The sequence below is a fragment of the Rhipicephalus sanguineus genome, chromosome 7, assembly GCF_013339695.2.
Source record: "Rhipicephalus sanguineus isolate Rsan-2018 chromosome 7, BIME_Rsan_1.4, whole genome shotgun sequence".
Taxonomy (NCBI): Eukaryota; Metazoa; Arthropoda; class Arachnida; order Ixodida; family Ixodidae; genus Rhipicephalus; species Rhipicephalus sanguineus.
In genome coordinates, this window is record NC_051182.1 from 138237783 (window position 1) to 138260341 (window position 22559).

The window sequence follows — 22559 nt, forward strand, 5'->3', positions numbered from 1 at the left end:
CATCCGATGACGCCGGCAGCCGTAGGAAACATTGAAGGCCTCCTTTTCATCCGGCGTCCTCGGGAAGTGAACCCACTTGTTACGCATCCCGGCGTGCACGATTACCTCCGCCACAACATCGCACACAGTCTGCTCACCGCAGCTTGCATGATGACAATAGTATCCTCGCTTCCAAACGAGGCTTGAAAGCTGCCACTCGCGAAAAACCGAAGGCCGCACAACACCCACAGGCTGCACCGACAGCGCAGTCAGTCGCGCCGTCGCCGTCTGCCGTACTGCTCGGTGGCGGCCGCTCGTCAGCTCTGAGATGGAGGCGTCCGCTCGGACAACAGTGATCGTGGACAACGAAATGCGCGTTCAAGTTCAAGGAGAAGAAATAACACCAGAGGAGTACCACAACGAGGCCGGATGGACGCTCGCGGGGGAGCGTATGTCGAGGCTGCGCCGGCGGGCCCCCGCCAGTGGCATGCCCGACGGATCCGGCGGGAGTCAAGCAAGCCCGAAATCGAAATTCAACAAAAACGTGAGAGCCTCGGTCATCAAGGCCGCACGCATGCCAGCCATGCCGCTGGAAGAGAGCAAGATAGTCGTCAGACCCAGAGGGGGACTGGACATCGTCAAGACCGGCACCACCACCGTCGCCACGGCCATACTCGCCGCGGCCAAGATCACGAGCGAGGAAAGCGCGGCGGACACCATCTGCCCCAACACGCAACAGAATATTATGGTCGTCAGTACACCGAACGAAAACAACGCAGCAAGGTACGCTACAATCCATGAAATCTCTATTCAAGGCAAACTCTACGAAGTCAGCGCATATCGCACGGCACCTCACGACACCGTAAAAGGCGTCATCAAAGGCATCCCCACCGACGCGAACGCCGAAGAGCTCGATAGAAATATTGTCAACGAGAGGAACCCACTAGCAGTGGGCGCAAAGAGGATCGGCAGCACGACCTCCGCGATCGTGGTGTTCCAGGGACCCAAGGTACCGAACTTCGTCCGATACGGAGTCACCCTGATACCTTGCCACCTCTACAGGAAACAGATCGACGTTTGCCACCAGTGCGGCCGAGTGGGACACCGTAAGGACGTGTGCCCGACACCCACAATCAAGACGTGCCTGGCCTGCGGGCTCGCGAACCCCAAGGAAGACCATAGCTGTACCCCAAAATGTAAGCTGTGCGGGGGCGAACACTCGACCGGAGGCCGCGAGAGATGTCGTGTCTGTTCGGCGCTTCGCGCTGAGCAGACGCGGCACCCTTGTCCGGGTAGGACCGTTCGCTCAAAACAAAAAAATCCCGCTCTGCAACCCAGGGCGGGACCCTTACCGGAGCGGACGTACTGGATGATGAGGGGTTGATGAGTGTTATAAACTCTGGGACATGGTGCTTTCGAGTGCCAAGCTCCCCTTCCCTTCTGACAACGGTAAGTTCCCCAAGAAAGACTATCGTCTTTAAAAAGAAGAAACGCACAGTGGAACACAACGGCCAATCGCGTCTTGCTGCAGCGCCAAGGCACAAAAGACAGTGGCGACAACACAAATGTTCATGGGCGAACGTGTTCACCGTTATAACAAAACAAAATGCACAAAGCACAGTCGAACCATACGGCGACGGCGGCGTATTCGGTCAACGCGAGAGCAGTAGCACTTCACAAGCGGCGACGAAAATTCTACGGGGCCCAGCGGCCGCGTTCACCGTTTAAAATTCCCGCGGAAGGCACCCCGAGTAGGAGAGCGCGGCGCGGCCGTTGCTAGGACGAGCGTTTCTTTTCTCACAGACTCCATCCGGGTAACTTGAGATCTGGAGACTTTTCGTCCGCTTGCTCCTCGAAAATCCCTCTACGTCTGGGTACTACCTAGGCAACTGTTTATCCCTAAGAGACCCAGCCAACCCAGCCAGTTGGCTGTTTGTTGATGGCGCGTGTTAAACTTGTCTACGAATACGAAGTTTGTGCGCGCGCGGATGGTGATCTGCGGCCGAGGTGTGTTTACTTTCCGTCCGTTCCAGTTTTTACACCCATCGAACGCTTCGAGATTGCCCCCTGCTTTAGTTAAAGGGCCTCGCAATTTCTGAAGATGTCGATCTTGTAGACGACGAACTTTTTGCATGTGGGTAGTCTCCCCGAGTGACAATCCACGTATGCTGGCGAAGTGAGAGTCAAGTGCGCTCCGTGAGCGACACACTGGACGGTACTTCAGCAACTGTTAATCGTTACGTCTGGGCGTAACGCTAGACACCGCCTTTACATCGCGTTTGAGCCCTATGGGTATTAAATTTTTGAACAGCGATGGCCGCCTTCTTCAGCTTGAGTAAAAGACCCAATCATGATCAAGAAATTCGATGTGGATCAGGCCCGATTGTGATCGAAAGGGGTTGTGTGACACCGGTATTATGTTTTTCACCGCTTGTCTGAAAAGGCTGAGTGAGGCAATCGTTGTCATATTCTCAAAACGCTGCCTAATGCATCCAGCAAAGCTGCTATTGCCGTGGCAGTGAAATCATGCCAGCTAGACATGTATTCAAATGTGCATGGTCATTCTTTTAGAACTGACCTGTTTCATTGGGCTGTAGTTTTCCTGCAAATTATTCGATTTTAATGCAGCTTACGGTCAAAGATTCAGGAAGGATAAAAATTGACTGGCTCGTCCCATTTTTTTATGCGCAATGCAAAAAAAAAGTAAGAAATAAGGAAAAGTGCGAAAAAACTCTGAATGTCATGCTGCATGCCACACACGACTCGTAAAGGTTTGTAAAAGTTATAAATCACTTGCCCTACCACAGGTGTTGAAATGACCACCCTGCATGATCACACACTTTTTGATGCATTTATTAGCATGCACAAATTTTAATGGACAAGTGGCATCGGTATTGCAAATTATTTGACACCATGATGCTGTCACCACATGCTCTAACTAGGACTTTTATATTTTTCATATTAGTGTAACGTAAAAGTTGCCCATGCAGACTTGCAGGGAGTACTGAAAAACCCAAACGACATTACAGACAAGCACAAGCAAGGTTTGGGGCTTTGCGTAGGCAGAGTTGCTTTGGGGAACGCAACATATAAATCTGCAAGAATTGGGCACACACCCAACAGCCAGTATCAAGCATGCTCTTTACCTTTCCAGTGAGTTCGTAAAAACTTGCTTCGCAATAGGTAAGCAGATATAAACACATCACAAAATGGAGTAGAAGTTTTGTTTTATCTGTTTATCTGTTGTTTACTGCAGGCCTTGAGCCCAGAACAGCAGGGCAAATGAACAGAAGTAGTTATATATGATACTTAAGTTCCTGTGTAGTAACGCCCTCATATTTCAAGTATCATGAATTGCCAACTCACCCAATCAGCCATTCTGTTAGGTATATCTGGATGTGTGTGCATGTGTGTTGTGTGTGTGTAAATAAGTAATGAACATAGAAAAAAAATAGTTGGTTTAATAAACACATGAAGCACAAGGCTAACGAATACACAATAATGATCAATAAAAACATATCATTCACATGCACCAACATCATAAACAAATGTACGACATGGAACCATACAGGTGTATTACAGTTCAAGATACATAGTTCTCATTCTCTTTGTGGACTGGTGGTAGTTCGTCCCAGTCACTTGATCGTTGAAAAAAAAAAGTGTTTAAATGTCTTAGTGATCTCATTCATCTGATAGCTACAGGGTATAGATATGTAAAATGCAGCGATCATAGGCTAGTGAGTGCAATCCTTGCCCCCAGTTTGAAGAACACACAAAAAAAATAACCACTAATGCACAGGCCAACCCAGGTATAGCCAGGAAAAAAACAGAATACTTTAGAATTCCCCTAGAAAACAAATACGACACCTTAGAACAAGAAGAAACAAAAGACATAGAGGAAACCACAACTAGACCAATTTCTGAATCTGTAGTCGAAGTTGGAGGTAAAGCATCAATGCAAGAAGCAACATCTCTTGAACCACAAAAGACTGGATAAAGAAACAACAACAGATAAGTGGGTGGGCATAGATAAATAGAATTTGCTTAGCTATTAAAGCTATCAATAAATATAAGCCCAGTGACATATGGAATTATGATATCAAAGAGCAGTGAAAAAGGTGATGGCATCGAAACAGCTACCAGGTAACTCTATAGGAAAGACCGAAATGCATGCAGTGAAAGATAAGCATGGCAATATTAATGGTAAACTGAATGAGTGCATCACTTGTTACACCACTAAAACAAGATAATTTATGAGCTCGTGGCAATTTCTATTCAGGCCACATGGTTTTGAGAACACTGAAGAACTTATAGTTTTTGGTGCAAAGTTAAAAAAAGCAATTTGTACCATTCTTTTCCCTCTTAATAACATACTGCCATGAAACCAAGGCGAGTAAAAGTCCTTGATTACTTTATCAATAAAAACTGATTCAGTGTTTCAGATTAGCAAGCCTTTAATGTTGAAGTAAGGCCCGTATTCTGAAATGCTCCTTGCCTCAGCGAGGAGGCCATAACTGCTTCAGGACGCCTTGCCATGTATTCTATAACACTTCTTACCAAGGTTCCCTCACTGAGGCCTTCCTTGGTGCTCTCTTGAGTTAAGGTAGCACTAGAGCAACCTTCGTGCCTCCTTACCTCACTCCTCGCACTAAAAGGGTGCTTTTCTGAAGTACTTTGTCAGTGACACTGTGTCCGATCTTTTTTTTTTTTTCGATCGATTCCTTGTACTTCTGCACGAGCTCTGTAATTATATCCTTCCCATTGTTGATCAAAAATTGCTTGTCGGGCATGTTTTTTAATGTGCGGCTGAACAGCGGCCAAAATTTTTCATTAAGGTGGTGCAGCACGAAGAGGACAGGGTACACAGAGACGACGAAGATGGAATGCTTACTGCCAACTCATGCTTTGCACTTCAAAGGGTTAAACATTCTTTAGCGAGACCCGTATTACACCTTTGAATGCGTACCACCCTGTGTTTGTGACATCATATACTACGTCCTACCTTCCCGTGCAGGCAGTCAAAAACAAATGGTGATCCTCGTGCACACAAATCGTTATTGCAGTCACCGCTGTCGGGTTCCCAAAAGCTGTCGAAGCTCACTGCAGTGTCAAATGAAAAAGAACCACATGTCCTGCATGGTTTCCTACATCTCATTCGGGCTGGCTATCACAGGAAAATATTAGCAACTGTCTTAAAACGGGTGAAATTCAGTGAAAACAGCTCTAAATGGCACAAAATAAACTTCATACCAGTAAGCACACATAATGAGAACAGCTAAGATGCAAGCATTTATGACAAGAGAAATCGACAAGAAAGGAGACATGGTGAGAAAAAAATTTCCACACTCCATTAAAATTGGTCCTTGCCTTATTAACTGAAACGTCACACTTCCTTGTTTAGAGGGTACAGGTATATGTGGCTTTGTTGGTAGGTGGGCAGCTGAAATTTGAAAACAGCTACATTTTTCCACTTGTGTGAACGTAAAAAAAATGCTGAAAGTACACGGTAAACCATTCATCTGTGTCACTTTGTGAACCATTAAAGCAGCATATGTGGAATCGGCAACAGACAGGCACGTACACTCTTGCGACAGAGCATCGCAAAAGCAAAGGTCAAGGGATGAAGCAACACAATAGTCAAAGGTCACAGGTTCTCAGTCAGGAAACAAACCAAACAACACAAGTGACATTCCCATTTCTGTTGTTTTGATGTCAAGTACAAGAGCAACACATGAAAAAAAAAAACTAATTTCAGTATAACAAAGGAGCAAGCATTTGCAGCTACAAATGTTGGTTGTGTGCATCTGCTCTAGTCTGCAAATGGCAGTTGTAGGTAGAAGAAACTGCAGTAGCAATTGAAGGGGTGCATTCGTGGAATGGTGAAAGTTACAGTGCTGGGCTGAACTGAACCAAATGAAGTATCCCATGCCTATAGAAGTGTGTCACCCATCTAGAAGTTAAATGTACCATCTAATCTAATAATGGTGCATTTAACTTCACATTTTGCATTAAGCCAGTTATAAAGTCTCATGACCAAAGGAAAACTTGTCCTAAAAAGGTGCACCCTTTACCAACCACCAACTGTAGAAACAAAGTTGCAGGTGCATTCACACCACTGATACACCCGTGCGACAACATGAATGAAAGCAGTCATGCTGCTTCTCAAAACATTTCGCTTCTCTTTATTTACTCGCCATGTAGACGTATCCTTGTCATTGTATGTCCAAATATTGAACACTAGCAATGTGATGTAACCAGCAGTTGCAATTATTTCTTATTACCACCTGACGTCTAAGGATCCTGCTCGGCTCTTTTTTTATAGAAGCATGGACACTTTCATTACTTTGAGTGCACGTGCCCTAGACTTTTAGCATCAGCTATATTAAAACTCAATCACATGCGCGGGCAGAATAGCTATTGCAAGTAATACCGGTGACACGCAGGCACTTTTGATCGCAGTCAAGGTTGACCCGGACCGGATTTCTTGATCGCGATCATCAATCATTTCTGCTGCTCGGTCCAGACTAATCCGGATCGAGTTTGGCGCAGACATCAGTCAAATCGCGATCTAGGAGCTAGATATCGATGCGCAGATCGCAATTAAACAATTAAAAATGACCGTGTAGGTACACCTGATCCGGATCGAGCCCAATCCCGATCGGTCGTGATCGCGATCAATTGCCCCTGTGACACCGGTATAACGATTAGCGAAGTGCTTTCGTTCATGCCAACTTCCAAAAACGCACAATATTCTCAGCTACACTGATAATGGCAAAGAAAACGCATCTCGAGGCGTTCGACGGGATTAAAGACAAGGGCGGACGGTAAGTGACAGCGCGACTATGGTGGCTACCATAGCGCGGCAGGGCCACAGAACACTTATGGCAGGGCTACATGGGATCATACACACCCGGCGAGCACGGACGCGCCGTCCGCCACCAACGTCAGCAACAAAAACCTCGCGCGCCAACCCGCAAAGCTCTCCTAGGGATAAAAAGAGCATTGCACGTGTTCCTAGGTAGTACCCAGACATAGGGAGATCTTCAAGAAGCAAACGGGGAAAATATCCCCAGATCGAAGTTACCCGGATGGAGTCTGTGAGAAAAGAAACGCTCGTGTTGCTAGGCGGAACTCCGCAGCACCGCAGCGGCGTCCCTGTGTGCGCGCAGCCAATAGCGCGCCGCTGCCGTTGCCAAAAACGTACAAAATCCTTTTGTGTTCGACGGCTAGGTACCTAGGGAGAGAATCTCTAGGGATTTTCGATGGTGGCGCCGTCACATCTTGGCGGAGCGCGGAGCTTTCTGGAACGCCGCTTCGCCGACCGGTGTGACCGGTGTCGGTGTCGGCTGAGCGCGTACGTACGTCACTTGTCTCTGCGCCAACGACGATGACCGCGAGCAGACCGCGAGTCATGCAGCACATGCAGCTTTCGTCTTGACAACCACTGGACAACGTAGTCCGTGAACCGGTGTCCCGTAGCGACTTCGTCGTGACTGCCTCAGAGAACGTCTAGTACTGCCTTTGCTTGATTGACGGACGTCGAGGGCGAAACAGAGCGAAGGTGCTGCAATGCGCTGCCTTGCCACGACAAGTAAGTAGCGATCTCTGTTATTTCGAGTTGTGCTCCGCTAGTCTGAAATGTCGGCGTACCTGTTACATTTACATATCAGAGAGCGTGATCATATAGCTATGCTGCCGTTCTTACGTTGTGGATACGGAGCGTGATAAACATTTCGAACTGCGGCACAAGAGGCTCATCCGCGATCGCTGCGCGAGCAGAAAAAAGTTTTCTGCGAAGGAACCGATCGTGTGTTTTCATGCACTACAGCCGCTACAGTTCGACATGGTTAACTTGCACCAACTCGCCCAATGTTCGGCTTTGCGTAATTGATAACTGCTACTATTATTATCTCATCAACTAATAGGAACAGTTTCTTCGCGCATAAAAGAAGCCTGATTGCCACAAGTGTTCAGGTTTGAATGTCGGATTTGCTTGCATTATGAAGTGTCATCGCGCTCCATGTTTCCAAGGGATTGCAACTGCTTGCAAGAGGAAGCAGGCGCTCTTCGTTCGCTAGTTTGATACAAGTGCCACAGTTCACCAGACAGCACTTAACGTGTTTAGTGCGCTCGCATTTAGTGTTGGTTTGTAAAGAGCCTTCTACGAATTGTAAGCTGAATTGTAAGCGTACTGACGGAAAATATAAAATGAAAGACGAGAAGCGTTCACTCTTTTTTTGTACACCGTATCTCATGTGCCTGCTTAGCTGGCCTTCAGTAAGATTATGCGCCATGTAATGCTTATAAGGATTGTGAGAGTGATACATTTAAAGTAGTTGCAATAAAAAACCAATGTAAATGAAAAAGGTATGACTATATACAGCAGGATATATGCATCTTTATTTAAGGCATGAACAGCAAGAATGAGGTTAGCTCAAGCAACCAACTTTGCAAAAGGCCAATGGGTGCACAGTCTAGCAGCCTTACGCTTCCTGGAAGACCCTTGTGTAACATTGCTTGTCACTCACACCAGTCAAACTTGCTTATTGAATGAACATGTCGTAGGCTAGACTGCTCTGCTGTCTGCTATATGCTACAACAACATGGCAAACATGCTTTCTGTGTCCCCCGAATATAGGATTACAGCAACATGCAAGGGTGCAGCTGCCACTCTGGTGCAGTAGCGGTACTGTCCATAATGCACCATCCTTTCATAATAGTCCGAAGGTACTAGCCTACACATGGTGTTATCGACACTTGGCTCAAAGCACAACCAAGGCCTATTGAGAATGTAATTAAGTTTTACCTTCACCATCCATACTTGATGTTGAAAAATTTCTTCTGCCTACCTACCGTAAAATCCCGAGCAAGCGCCCCCTCCTTTTTTTCGGATATTTGAAATATCTGCAAATGGGACCGAGCCAGTGATCCCCCCTGCCTCCCGCCCTTTACACTGCTTCATTCAGTGTTTTTATTCGCTTGACAAGGGCTAATAACGACAGCGAATGCATGCTCATTCAAAAACGCATTTCATTGGAAGCACGTGCGGCTCTTCTACCTCCATATTGAATTTTGATCCGTGACCGAGCAAGGGCCCCCCTTCAAATCTTGTCCGATTATGTTTTTATGGGAGTGGTGCTTGCTCCGGATTTTACGGTATTCAGTTAAAACTCGATCTAACGAAGTCATGAGGACACTTGAATTATTTCATTAAATCAGGAAGTTTGTAAAATCGAGAAGCGGATTTTTTGGCTCTTTGAAATCTAAAATTGTAACATATAACAATAACCAAAAGCTACCAGGCCATTGCTCTCGTGATTAATCTAATTGCTGCACAGGTGAAAAGTACGTGAGGGTGGCTCTGACATGAGGCTCCCTTGTCGCCTATGTCCAGGTGATGCAAGCCAGAAAGACCATTACGTGAAGCAATGACGGGCGAACATATACGTGGAGAACGAACGAAGTGATTGTGCGAGCAGGCCAAGCCAGAAAGTTGCAAGGAAACTATTAGTGCCACAAAACCAGCCACCGCCGCCTCTAGCACCATCCGGTACGTAAGAACGCTACTGACTGCTGAGTCCATTGCTCCATGCATGGGCACAGTGGAGCGCCAGCCTCATCAAACTAATGCTCTAGGGCTAAAGCGTTAGAGTGCACGCTCGAAGAATTTTTTTTTCTCCTCTATATCTTAACTCTGTCAAGCAAGTAGCACACAAAGTGAAACTATATATCTTCTAGCTCAAACAATGTCCACTGTCCTTATGCAGCCAAAGCTTTAATAAAGTGCTGTGTGTGAGCCAGACACAATTTTGTATTCTTAATCTGTAAAGCTAACGATATTCATTTGGAAACATTGTTATTGCAAAAAGCTTCTACTTGGGATGCTGCTTTACATCCTTGAGAAACCTTCAGTAGTGATTTTAAAGTCCCTTGGAATTGGGCTATCGAAACCTGTACAAACCCTGTTACCTTCTCAGCCTAGAGTTATAGGGACACTAAAGAGCAAAACGATTTTTCTCATATTAGTAAACTACTCTTTCGCAATACCAAAAACACCACGCTTGCTGTGAGAAAACACGCAAAAACAAAATGTGGGTGGTGACGCCACCTTGAAGTTTCCGCACCATTTGCCGTGACGGCGCCTACTAGGGACTACGTAGATCTTAATCGGTAAAAATGAAGTACATTGTCCTCTGAGGGTGCCATAGACTGAACATACCAAGTCTGGGGTAATTTTGTTGAGCCAATGGTACCAAAATACCATAAATACACTTTAAAATCCGTTACGTCACGTGGGGAGATTTTGGCACGAAATTTAAAAAACGAAACTTTGAACTTGATTTTCTCCTCTATTAATAAACCTATGATGGCGAAATTAATGACATTAGAGTTCTCAGAGCACAATTTATCGATCTAAACCGATTCATTGTTTCTCTTTAGTGTCCCTTTAAACTAATGAACAGTTTTTGTGATTCACATTTATGAGAATGAATGCAATAGGGTTTTCAGCTGTACTATAGTGTGCAATATACAACCTTTATTTGTGCAGGTGCCCGTGCTGCAAGTACAGTCATAACCCCTGTGGAGGGGATCCGACCCCATGGAGAACGCAGGGGCTGACGAGCTGCGTTTAAGTATGCTTTGCTGGTGCTTTTAGCTATTTCAAAAGACACAAGAAGTGGCCCGACATCACTTGGCCATAGGCTGCTCTTCCTCATCTCAATGAGCATAGCTCTTGGAATGCTGGCTCCGCCAAAAAACTAGCCATAAAGTTCAAAGTAAAGTTTTTAAACCATGTACTTTTTGTCATCTCATGCGAGCTGCCATACACACACAGATGAATCTTTGTTGTTGCTTGGAGGTAGACTTCATGCTTCTCTCCCAGCAGCCCAGCTCTCTTCTCTTTCTATTATGTATTACTTTTCTTTGATTTATGCTTCAATGACCAAAGTATGCATGCTCACTCCCTGCGTGTGAAGGAGAAATGCACCGGTGTTGAAACAGCATAAAAGGATGTGAAAGGTTAAAGGACCCCTGACAGGTGAAATTTTAGTTTGTGACTTTTTTTTACTGTAACTTGTAGCCTTGTGTCTGGCGATGCTGAAATTGAGTGAGGCATAAGCGCTCTGACATATCGTATAATTAATGCTAGTGTCGGTAATTCTGGCCACTTTTAGCTTCATTTTGAAACACCCGCCTCAAGTCATAAGAAACTACTGCCCCACAGCGGGGAAGCACCTAAGACATTGTGTGCTAAAGGTTTGGTGACATTGATAGCGCAGTTTTCAAATTGGGGGCCCCGTGCGCGATAAAGTATGAAACGATGTGGGTGCTTCGGTATGAGTTAAGCCGGTTAAGTGCGTGTCCCCTCAGGAAAATTTAAAGCATTCCTGGCTTAAGCAGCCAAAACCAACCTGTGAGCAGCCCGACAACTGAGGGAGAGGGACGAGAAACAATAGCCTTGGTCGGGTGCCAGTTGTGGTATTGTGTGTGACCTGCCCATCTTTTGCGACGTCAACAGTACTGGCTTTTCTTGTGGAACGTCACATGGGGCCTTCATCTACGTCATATTAGTGGATATGTCGCGAAGTGTTGCCAACTCGGATGAGCACTCTCACTTACTTTAAAACCAAATTAAAATATCTTGACGGTAACGTTTGCCACTAATAATCGGCCAGAAGTGCCCACGTGTGCTGGACAATCAAACAACACAAACATCTCAAGGTTTTGATTTTGGTGTCAGGGGCCCTTTAAAGGGAACTAAAAGTATGCAAAACAAGCACAGACACCCAGTGTGTGTGTGCATTCCATTCCTTCCTCTTGAGTAAGACTGAAATCTTGACTGTCTCAAATGAAATAATTTCACTCTTCACACTCTGCAATTATTAGCTTAAAATTTTATTTAACTATGAAACAAAAAGGGGCACCAACCAGTCTAAACAGAATGTTTATGACGTTTGGACTTCCAGAATGGAAGCCTTGTTCACGATGAATACATCATAAGTGGTTTGTTTTATTTAGAAGATGAAACGTCATAAACATTTTGTTTGGACTGGTCTGCGTCTCTTTTTTATTTCAAATGTACCCTCCTAGCCAGACTGGATTTCGCCATGATCCCGACTTCAAATGTCATTTAACGTACCAAGTAAGTGCTCACTCAACAGCAACATCTTGTGTTGACAACTGTGTAGAAGACTAGGAGTGGTGCTGTCATCATTAGGATCTATTCAGTGTGTTCTAATAAAGGAAGATGTCGATGGAGGGCTTCACCATGGGGACAGCGGCTCATCCTTTTTTCTTCATTGTGTTTTTCTCCATAATACATTGAGAGCCAATCTTTGTGATTGTGAGACTTGGCACAGAAAGCTAGGGCTATTTCTGAAGCATAGTAGCTTGTAATGTTTTAATTGTCATAATCTTTCACAAGTGGGACCTTTCACAAGTGGGATCTTAAGAGTGGGACCTTTTATCTTTGTTTTCGCAGTCGCAAGTTGATTAATGAAAAAGAAAAAGTTCAAAATCAAACTTTTGAACTTCGCGCCGAACCCCACTACCGGTCAGTCAGCATGACGTCACTAATCGATTTTATTATTATTTTTTAAATCTGCGGCTGGTTTCTGCAGATCAAAATGTTACGAAGCCTCAGCGAGAGTGGAAAAGCTCGAGACTGATCTTTGTTCCACACCTTTAGCTCAGCCAAATAGCCCAGAGGTATGTTGCACAGTAATAAATTTTTCCCATGAAGAAAAAGTTTTCTATTTTATGCATTGGCGCCCGCAAATGACGGCTCGATTGAAGGCGATTTCGGTTTCGGTTTCTGACTGCGCAAAGCGCCACCTGTTTCCTGCAGCAAGTGTCATGGCGACTTCCTGTTTACCTTTCTGGCTCCAACGCGTGCTTTCAACTTCCAAACTTCTGCGCTGTTCTCCGTGACATTGTGAAATCTGTATGGATTTATACGTGGTGATCATATCTAGTACCATCCGGAACATCAAGCATCAATATTTGATACGCGACACTTTGCCTACTGGTCGTCAGCAGGTAAGCAAAACGCCACTGCATCCTGCACAAGCTTGCGCGGCCCGCGTGGTAACGCGAATATGTAGTGCTTCTACGGCTACCGCTGTCCTTGCATTTGGGAATAACGCTTTTCTGCTTTATTATCGCGTTAACTATAGCGACCAAAGCCTGCGTCTTTAATGGGGAAGAACGTGAGCTGCGCATACACGGACTTTAGAGAACTAGACGACGCATGTTTTCTGTTCTCGTTCTACACATGTCCTCAGTTCTCGATCGATTCCGACGATCTAGCGCAATTTTCTGTCCGGATTTTTAAAACTATAACGCATTCTTTCTTCCGCGTGGTCACAAACTGACACCACGTGGAAACAAATGAGATTGTTTGTACGAGTGAAATTGCTCCCCAAGAAAAGGTGGGCAGAAATATGGGCTTCAGAGCAGTGTGCATAGATTGCAATATTTAAAGTATAAAGACGATTTAGACAACCTGCTGTCACATGGAACTGGCAACACAGCATTTGTACAGAATCGTCTATCGTTCAGGGTATCATTAAGTTCTATCGCTCATCCTTTATAAATTAAATGCGGCCGCCGTGGCCGGGATTCGATCCCGCGCCCTTTGGGTAAGCAGTCGAGCACCATAACCACACCACCGTGGCGCGTCTCTTTGATGGGGTCCTTCCATGCCAAACGTCCCCGACATTGCACTCATACTTCTCAAGATTCTGTTCTAAGAAATTGTGGGCAAGCTTTTTAGTGCAATATTCGACCTCTTTCATGACAGAATCATTGCAAGAAAATTTTTTTCTCTGTCCTTAGGAGGGATGTGAACGTTGCCATAGTGGTTGCTAGAAAAGGAATGGTGCTTTCTTGTTGCCTCTCATTGTCGTCCGCTATTCTCTCTCGCGATATGTTTTGTGGTGAAGCAAAACGGCGAGTCTGCGTCCATTCTGACAATTTTTAAAAAATTCTACAAAGTATATCAACACAATACAATAACACCATATGCCAGATAGTTGCCAGTAAGTGTGTCAAAAAAAGTATGGAGATCAATCACCGAGAAGTTTCAAAGAATAAGGAGTGAAAACATAGAAAAATGTATAAGTGGGGGTGTCGCACCACCCATATACACACAAATGCGAATATACCACATCAAAGTCCAAGTGCCAAATTGCCAGACAAACCTTTTTTTTTTTCTCAATTCAATTCTGCCAAAGACAGCATCTGAATAGAACCACCTCCTCGCCTTTGTCGCCAATAACCGAGACCATTAATCTTTTCAAGCTGCCATGCATAACATTGTGTAACGTACATGTATTAACAACTCTCCTCTGTAACACTGGCATTGAGAGTAAGTTAAATAAATAAATGACTCGTGTTCAGGCACATGCACTTTGGTGATGCAGTCAAATTAAAATTGGGTGCTTGCACTTGATTGGAAAGTTTAATTATAGTGATTTTTGTTTTAAGTGAGAAAATTTATGTTGAGCATCTGCCGCGTCCTTGGACGTCAGCTCGTAAGTCCGCTTCACTGTGCTGCGTGCTTCCTTGGGGCAAAGGAAAGATGCAGCGGCCACACGAGTGGTAAGATCGTATGCTGCTTTGTGTATTTCCATGTTTTCACAAGCATTCATCGGCTTTCTGCAGTGCTACCGATCCACCATGTTTCAGATGGTTTGTTCAGAAATATACTGTTACAGTATAATAAAAGTACATAAACACTGGGGATACACTTTTTATTCTTTTTTGCAGCTCCCATAAAGGTGATTCGCACAGATCATGGCTTGAAGCCGTCTGCTGCTTCAGTTTCTTACGCTTGGATCTTCAGCAAAGGTGAACTTTGCTCGGGAGATTGCGGCGCCGATCGAGCGCACAAATATTCCGCAGGTCATCCTTTGGCCGCATCCCTTGGAAGCACATAAAATAAGCATCGTGAATGATGAGTCTACTGCTTCCTTGTCATACTTTAGGTGGAGAGCCTGTAAAAAAAAAAGTTATAGAGTGATAAATATCTAAAAGGACGGTGCCACCTTACAATTACGGTGCTGAAGTGCGTGCCAACAAATGCTGCACTTAAGTGCAAGGCTCATTCTTAAAAGGTGTTAAGGGCCGGTTACACTCTTAAGTCAAAAGCTAAGTATAAAGTTGGTTCTTGAATGTGGCAGTTAGTGATGAGAAAAAAAAAAAAACTGGGGGCAGCTACGCACTATGGCACAAAGACTGAGGAAACAAAGCTAGTGGTGTTCCCCTCCTCCTCACCCTCTTTTCCCTTTCCACCCCTTGCTATAATGTACTATATAAGAATATGCTATGCTTCCCCATCTCCCCTCCTCCTCACACTCACTTCTGTTTCCCTTCCCTTTCCCATACTATTGGGCACGAAGCCCACCACTTGAAAAGCTGGCGCCACCGTCAGCGTGACAGATAGGCAGGATCAGCAGCAGCGTTGTCTGCTTAGGGAGCACCTACATGTGCTGAAAACAAAATTTTAGAATACCACCTGTGCTGTAATTTTGATTAAATGAGGAGTTCTCCCGTTTCGGATGAGCACTTGACAACACTTGAAAGCACAGAAATATGAAAACGTGAGCTTGGGCATGTTGGTATTCCATCTTAACACCTATAGCGCACAGAAAGGACAGGAACACAGAGTTATGGCGCGGACACAGCGCTAGCAGACATAGCGCTGTGTCTGCGTCGTACTTCTGTGTTCCTGTCTTTTCTGTGCGCTATAGGTGTTAAGAAGCAATATGTAATCCCTGTCTTTGAAGGGTTCTTATATGATAGGCCAGTACTCGGTGCCACAGTGCAGGATACACGCACCGGAGCCCAGTGCCAGCTTTCACACGTGTCCACCGGGTAAAAAGCTGAGTGAAGGTTGGATTGTGAAACTTAAAAATGGTACATGATCTCACACTGCCATAGGTTGGCAAACTCACTCATGAGTCGACTCACTTGGAGAGTCTGGCTGCGTAATACAAGGGCTGTCCGTAAAGTAAGGTTCGCAGTAATTTTTCACAATAAAAAACATGCTTATTGGCATTAAATAATACATGTTTGGAAAGCTTAGACTTTCCCCTATTTTTCAACATAATCACCGTGGAGATCAATGCATTTTTGCATGTGGTGTACCATCTTATTTATGCCTACATCGTAGAACTCTACTGCCATGCCACGTAGATAGCTTAAAACCTCTTCTTTAAGCTCCTCTTCGGTTCTGAAATGAATCACATCCAGGTATTTCTTCAATTCTGGGAAGAGATGGTAGTCACTTGGGGCTAAGTCTGGGCTGTAGGGCGGGTGAGTGACAGTATCCCATCCACATTTGTTGATGAGATCAATCGTTACACAGGCAATGTGCGGACGAGCGTTGTCCTGATGGAAACGCACTCCCTTCGTGAGTACGCCTCTCCTCTTGTTTTGAATCGCGCGGCGAAGGTTCTCCAGCGTCTCACAGTAGCGGTTCGCATTGATTGTTGTACCAGCGGGCATGAATTCGCACAACAATAATCCCTCCTGTCCCAAAAAACACTCGCCATCACTTTGCCGGCGACAGTCTGTTTGAACTCTCGCGGCTTCGGCGACTCTGGATGTTTCCACTGGTGTCGTGTAGTGGACCCAGGTCCACTACACGACCCCAGTGACAATGAAGTCCAAGAATTTCTCGCCATCGGTTTCGTAGGCCTGAAGAAATTCGCAGGCTGCTTCAACACGTCTCCATTTATGGTTTTCTGTAAGCATTCCCTGGACCTACCTTGCAGAAACCTCTGCATACCCTAAATGGTCTGTCAAAATTTTGTCAATGCAGGTCTTGCTGACATCGGGGATCGTCTCGCAGAGCTCCCGAACCGTCACCCTTCGATCTTTCAGCATTGTTTCTTCCACTTTCGCAATTGTTTCGTCCGAAACCGATGGGCGTCCAGAACGCTGTTCGTCATGGACGTCTGCACGTCCGTCTTTGAATTTTCCGCACCATTTGCACACATGTTGAATGCTCATACACTTTTCCGTAGACAATTGGGAATGAATGTCCACCGGCGCAGTGTTTTTTGCACACAAAAAACGAATCGCAGAGCGTAATTCGCACCTGACAGAAGAAGCGAGTGGGAGCTCCATTTCTAATGGCTGCCAAGCCTGAGTGTCGCAGACAGCTCGCCGGAAGCGGAGACTACGAGAGGGAAACCACGCTGCGTGACAGAGACGCTGAATCCAGCGCAGCAGTGTGTTTGTGACTGCAGCACCTTGGGAACCTTATTTGACAGAACACCCTCATATTTTGGCAAGATTATGTCCGAGTCAGTGCAGCTGAGGAAAATTTTAGTGAGTCTGAGTCCGAGTGAGACCGCCTCCGAAATCTCTGCGAATGAATCCGCTCGTGCCTTGCGTTGAAAAGGTCGTGCAACTGACTTCGACGTTGTAATGAGTGACCCGTCGACCGGGTGGACGAACGATTTGACGCGGCTGCTGCGCCGAGGCGGACGCATAACCCCTCCAACTCGGAATTCAGTAGCCGGTAACGAGGAATATCGCTCGTCAGAGCTGAAAGCTGCTGACGGAAAGTTACGTCCATGTAACTGTAGCAGCATCGCCTATGAAGAACACAACGGTGACCGGCCTGCAAAACGAGGTGGACGCGCGAGACTGGAAGTCTCAAGCGGCCAGTGCCGAGCACTTTCGCGTACTCTGTCCCGCATACAACAAGTGCAACGCTGTAGAGGCTAGCGATACTTCGAAAAACAAAAATGTGTTTGCGCTAACAAATAGTTCAATGTCTTTACCGCCAGACTGTGATATTTTTTTCAGGCTGAGTAATACATGATTTGTGCCCTAATTAGAAATAAACAAACTCCGTTATGCGGCTTTTAATGTGCTGTTTCACATCACCTGACGTTTCGTTGTTTCAGTATTTCATTTGTAGCCGGTCGCGATGCCTCACACACACGCTCGTGCTCGGCTCACACGAGCATTCACAACCGCGAAAACTAAAGAAAGCGGACACGCGGATTTATACATTTTGCTGACCGAACAACTTGCACAGCTTCAACAGCGGTGCGCTTGATGTGTGAAATTGAGTGTAGTCAGGTCCGCTGAGGTACCACAACAACTTGGCTGCCAGCAGCGGCCTTCCATTTGGCAAAATACACTGTATGTACTTATTATGTCGGTGGCTTGGCGTCATTGCTGCCCGCGCTATCATGTCCCGACTCCACCGGCTACATCAACAAGACTGCGAGTTTCATTCCGCACGCTTCGTGGCCCTGAACCGCGCTGCCAGCAACATACTTCCCATTTTCCTGCAAAGCTGGCAATGTCGGAATTCTAGGTCGCCAACGTCAAGTACGGAAGCCACTGCAACGCGCTTTATGCGCCATCCATCGCAGGGACGAGCATTTTACATAAAAATCCACAGCATGCCTGCACGGCCTAGCATTTCCACGACTATAATGACATTGACACATGCACTGTGCATAGATATGTGACACGTGTGTTTGCTTACATCGCTCTGTTGCACATACCTTTCCGTTCTCGTCGCGGTAGCCTAGTTGGTGACACAACGGAAAACAGCACCTTCCAACCATCTTTAGCAACACATTTCCAGCACAATTCACAACATGCGGGCTGACTGCCATGTTAACGAAACGCCGCGCACCGGCAATCGCAGTAGGTAGTCAACCTAGTCGCAGTGTCATCTGCTGTGGCGCCCTAAACATGGTGGCTTGGAGTTGTTCGCGTGAAGGGCGCTATGAAAACGGTCTATACAGCAGAGGAATGAGCAATTATGATCGAGTTAAACAGAGTGACTGTTGATATGAGGCTGCTAGAAACCTGCTTTCACTTGTGGAGCTGATGTTCGGCCCTCATTTTCTGTGGTTGGTGCATGAAGACTTAAGATTGTGTTTTGTTCTGTCTAGCACATCTGAACAACCTTGTACCAGTGCATGCACGTGGCCCTGTTAACATGAGAGTGTGTTCACCTTTGCAGCTCGCAGATGATGGTGCAAGGAGAATGCCAATATCTTCGTTATTGTACATTTCAAAACAATTCTTCAACATATAATTCCCGTCCAGAAGTGTTACGTCCTTTAGTCATCCTACTGTGTTGCTCCTGAAATGCCAATAAAAAGCACAATGTGAAAATTTGCTTTGGTTTCTCTATTGAAAGACATTATTCAGAGTGCATGCCCAGACTCTAAAACATATTGACCAAGCATATTCACTGAACCAAGTGTGCAATGTGTCCAAGAACAAATAACTTCCAAGATTAGCAACATTTCAGTCCATAATCAGAATAAGCATTCCAACTATTTCTCAAGGTCATGAATTAAAATCATGTTTTGCGTCAAATTTGACAATAGCAGCATGCTTGGGCACAAAGTGCATGTTGATGTTGGGCAGCAGCTTGTTATGCGCAGTTTTTAGCAAATCTTTAACATTCATTTTTATGCACGTGGCTTTCAGTGACAATGGCCATACGTAGTAGTGTAATAGGGTTTATTGGAGAACAACGGATGCCCCACAGCGGTGGGGCTGCAGATGTTTACAGCCAGCCACTTTTGTAATGTGCAGAATGCTGAAGCAAGCAAATACATTTGTTTTCTCAACAAGGCCTGTGCATTGATTGATTGTGCCACTTAAAGGTCCCCTGACAACGCAACTTCAAAGCCAAAATCTTTTGTGTTACATTCTCCCGCACATATAGGCACCTCAAACCATGTATTACTGGTGAACGTAGTCTTAAACACATTTTAATATGGTTTCAAAGTAAGCGCAAATGCCCAAATTAGTGACAACTTGTGACCTCATAATCAGTATCATGCATTTAGTGGCTGCTCAGGCTCACTGATAATTCACCTGTTCTACGAGTATAGTCGACGTCAATGACAAGTTTGCAGGGCACACTGGCTGCTTACGCCAGTGGTATTTTAAACATTGCAAGAAATAAACAAACATTCAAATAATGGTGAGGATTTTTTCATTCCTGAGGGGGACTATGAAACAGGTGCCCTGCCGGCAGCTGTCCTTTAGTAAACAAAATTCGGCAAAAGCACCCTCGTCAAGTCACCTGCTCAAGAAACTCAACCACCTGAACGGAATGGAGTCACTATTAACACTTTACTTATTCTCATGCTGGTAATAAACTGCTTGTATCTAAAAAAAAAAGATTTGGAAAAGTTTACAAAGGCAAACATTTCCAAGTCACTGTGGTATACGTGTAAGGTGATTATGTCAGCGTACAGCTTCATATTTGTTGTGTGACTGTCAGCTGATATCGTGGAATATCTCTGCTAGGAACACAATGGTGAAGTTGCTAAAAGAAGTTTGCCACCTAAACATACGGAATGAAAATACTGCTTATGGAGATTACACGCAGCAGTCTATAATGCAACGTGTTACTGCTGCTGGTCCTGGAACAACTGTAACATAAGCATTACAACAGCTGTAACTTGCAACAGTATAGTCACGGAACTTTCGGTTGGCAGCGAGCATTCTGTGTTGACATGGGCTGCGTGACAGCGTTTATCACAAAATTTTTTTTCTCTGACACCATTGATGCCCTAGCTGAGTTGTGTGCCACAAATATAGCAAGTGGTGACTTGTAAAGCTTGTAAGGCATCTGGTGAGCAGAGTTGCTTCAGCTCATCACTGCAGTGAGCATCGGGCTCTCGCTATCCACTCAACCTTCAAAATTGGATAGCACGAAATCGAACAGGTCCTGTGCATCTGTCCGATTTCGCGCTATCCAATTTTGAAGATTATGAACCAACTAGCCCAGCAAGATATTTTGTTTGTTATCCACCCAATGCCTGCAGGATCCACGTGTCTGCGGCTCTAGCTTCACCCCTGAAGACACAACCACTTTGCCCGAGTTGAGGCTGATCAGCGATCGCTCTCATATACTTTTTGTTTGTTTGTCTGCATGCTTTTGGAGCAGATCTCAACCACTCCACACACTTGGTCTCTGTTGCCTGACGGCACACGCTCAATGGAGCTTGACCTGTCGAGTGCGCTGCAGTCGCCAGCGACGGTTGGCTGTTTTGACAAGTTGAGGAGGCAAAGCAGGGTTGAGGAGTGTGTCACTATAATTGCTTGCAGCTGCCTGGATACGCAGTGCGTGACTTAATTCATGGTGCGAATGATTTGATGATGATGAAGCCTAAATTCTTACAAAATTTCAAAAACAGTTTCAGGGTCCCTTCAAAGTCAAGTGTACTTGGCTCTTATCCTATTCGAAATTACCTTCGTGAATATTTTGTACAATGATGAGGCTGACATGTCTAGTTTAGTTTCTTTCATGTCTTCCTTTTTTGTACTAGTAAAACATTAGTGTTTTACCAACTCTCTGTTACATTCGAATGTTTGCATCTTGCCGTATGACCGTGGTATTTGTATGGCGTCACTCTCTGCGTACCTTTGCAAAAGACGGCGGCCGAGTGAACCGCTTGGGCACTCCAGACAAGTGTGATTCAGACTGTAAGACATGTTTCGGTACAAAAAACTAGTACAAGTAATCGCGAAGTTAACGAAACATCGCCCAGCGCACCATTAGAATAAAATGCTAAGTCGCTTCTTTAGCTGTTTCTTGTTTATAAGTACCAGGTTTTCAAACGTCCCAGTCGCCAAACAGGATTATTCATTACCGCAGTACAAAGAATCTAAGAACTTGCCTAGGATTAACAAGTGAATGCCCTTACTACTAGTTGATGAGATATCAGTAGCAGTTATCACTTACGCAAAGCCGAACATTGGACGAGTTGGTGCAAATTAACCATGTCCAACTGTAGCGACTGTAGTGCATGAAACACACGATCGGTTCTTTCGCAGCAAATTATTTTCTGCTCGCGCAGCGATCGCGGATGAGCCTCTTGTGCCGCAGTTCGAAATGTTTATCACGCTCCGAACCCACAACGTAAGAACGGCAGCATAGCTATACTATCACACTTTGATATGTAACCGGTACGCCGGCACTTGTGGCTATTACTCGCGACAGAGACCAGCGGAGCAAAACTCGAACAGAGATCGCTACTTACTTGTTGTGGCAAAGCAGCGCATTGCAGCATCTTCGCTCTGCTTCGCCCTCGACGTCCGTCAATCAAGCAAAGACGGTCACGACAAAGTCGCTACGGGACACCGGTTCACGGACTACGCTGTCGAAACGAAAGCTGCACGACACGCGGTCATTGTCGTCGGTACAGAGACGAGAGACGAACGCGCGATACCGTGCACACGTGGAACACAGCCGACACCGGTCGGGGGAAGCGGCTTTCCAAAAAGCTCCGCTAAGAAGTGACGGCGCCACCATCGAAAATCCCTGAGATTCTCTCCCTAGGTACCTAGCTGACAAACACAAAAGGATTCTGTACGCTTTTTACCCCCGTATTCACAAACGCTCCTCGACTCGAATCTCGTCCTTCACTTGAACAAGTCGAGCGCAGCGCCGCTGTTCGAACGAAAATGACGCCGCGCTTCTCAAGAATCGCTGCAGATAATCGCTGATATGCAGTGATTTGTTCCGCCTAGAAACGGCGCTCCCATCGACTTTCTCAAGTCAAGGTGGAGCG

The 22559-nt window shown here is 45.6% G+C and overlaps 1 protein-coding gene and 2 long non-coding RNA genes across 4 annotated transcripts; 2 read left to right on the top strand and 1 right to left on the bottom strand.

The window, feature by feature from the left end:
* The first annotated feature begins 307 nt into the window (after positions 1-307).
* On the top strand, positions 308-1363 carry LOC119399070 (uncharacterized). The gene has a single exon (XM_037665887.1). It carries the CDS (start codon positions 308-310, stop codon positions 1361-1363), a length of 1056 nt encoding a protein of 351 aa, XP_037521815.1.
* Positions 1364-7346: 5983 nt separating this feature from the next.
* On the top strand, positions 7347-10778 carry LOC119400065 (uncharacterized). Its single transcript, XR_005185007.2, has 3 exons — positions 7347-7570; positions 9374-9529; positions 10529-10778. It is a non-coding gene; the product is annotated as an uncharacterized LOC119400065 (long non-coding RNA).
* A 3940-nt stretch (positions 10779-14718) lies between these two features.
* Positions 14719-22263, bottom strand: LOC119400066 (uncharacterized). 2 transcript variants are annotated; one of them, XR_005185008.2, is made up of 3 exons: positions 22029-22263; positions 18975-19105; positions 14719-14978 (listed from the first exon to the last, which is right to left on the bottom strand). It is a non-coding gene; the product is annotated as an uncharacterized LOC119400066 (long non-coding RNA). The 2 variants fall into 2 exon arrangements; XR_007416958.1 differs by lacking the exon at positions 22029-22263 and adding an exon at positions 21731-21845.
* Positions 22264-22559: the final 296 nt, after the last annotated feature.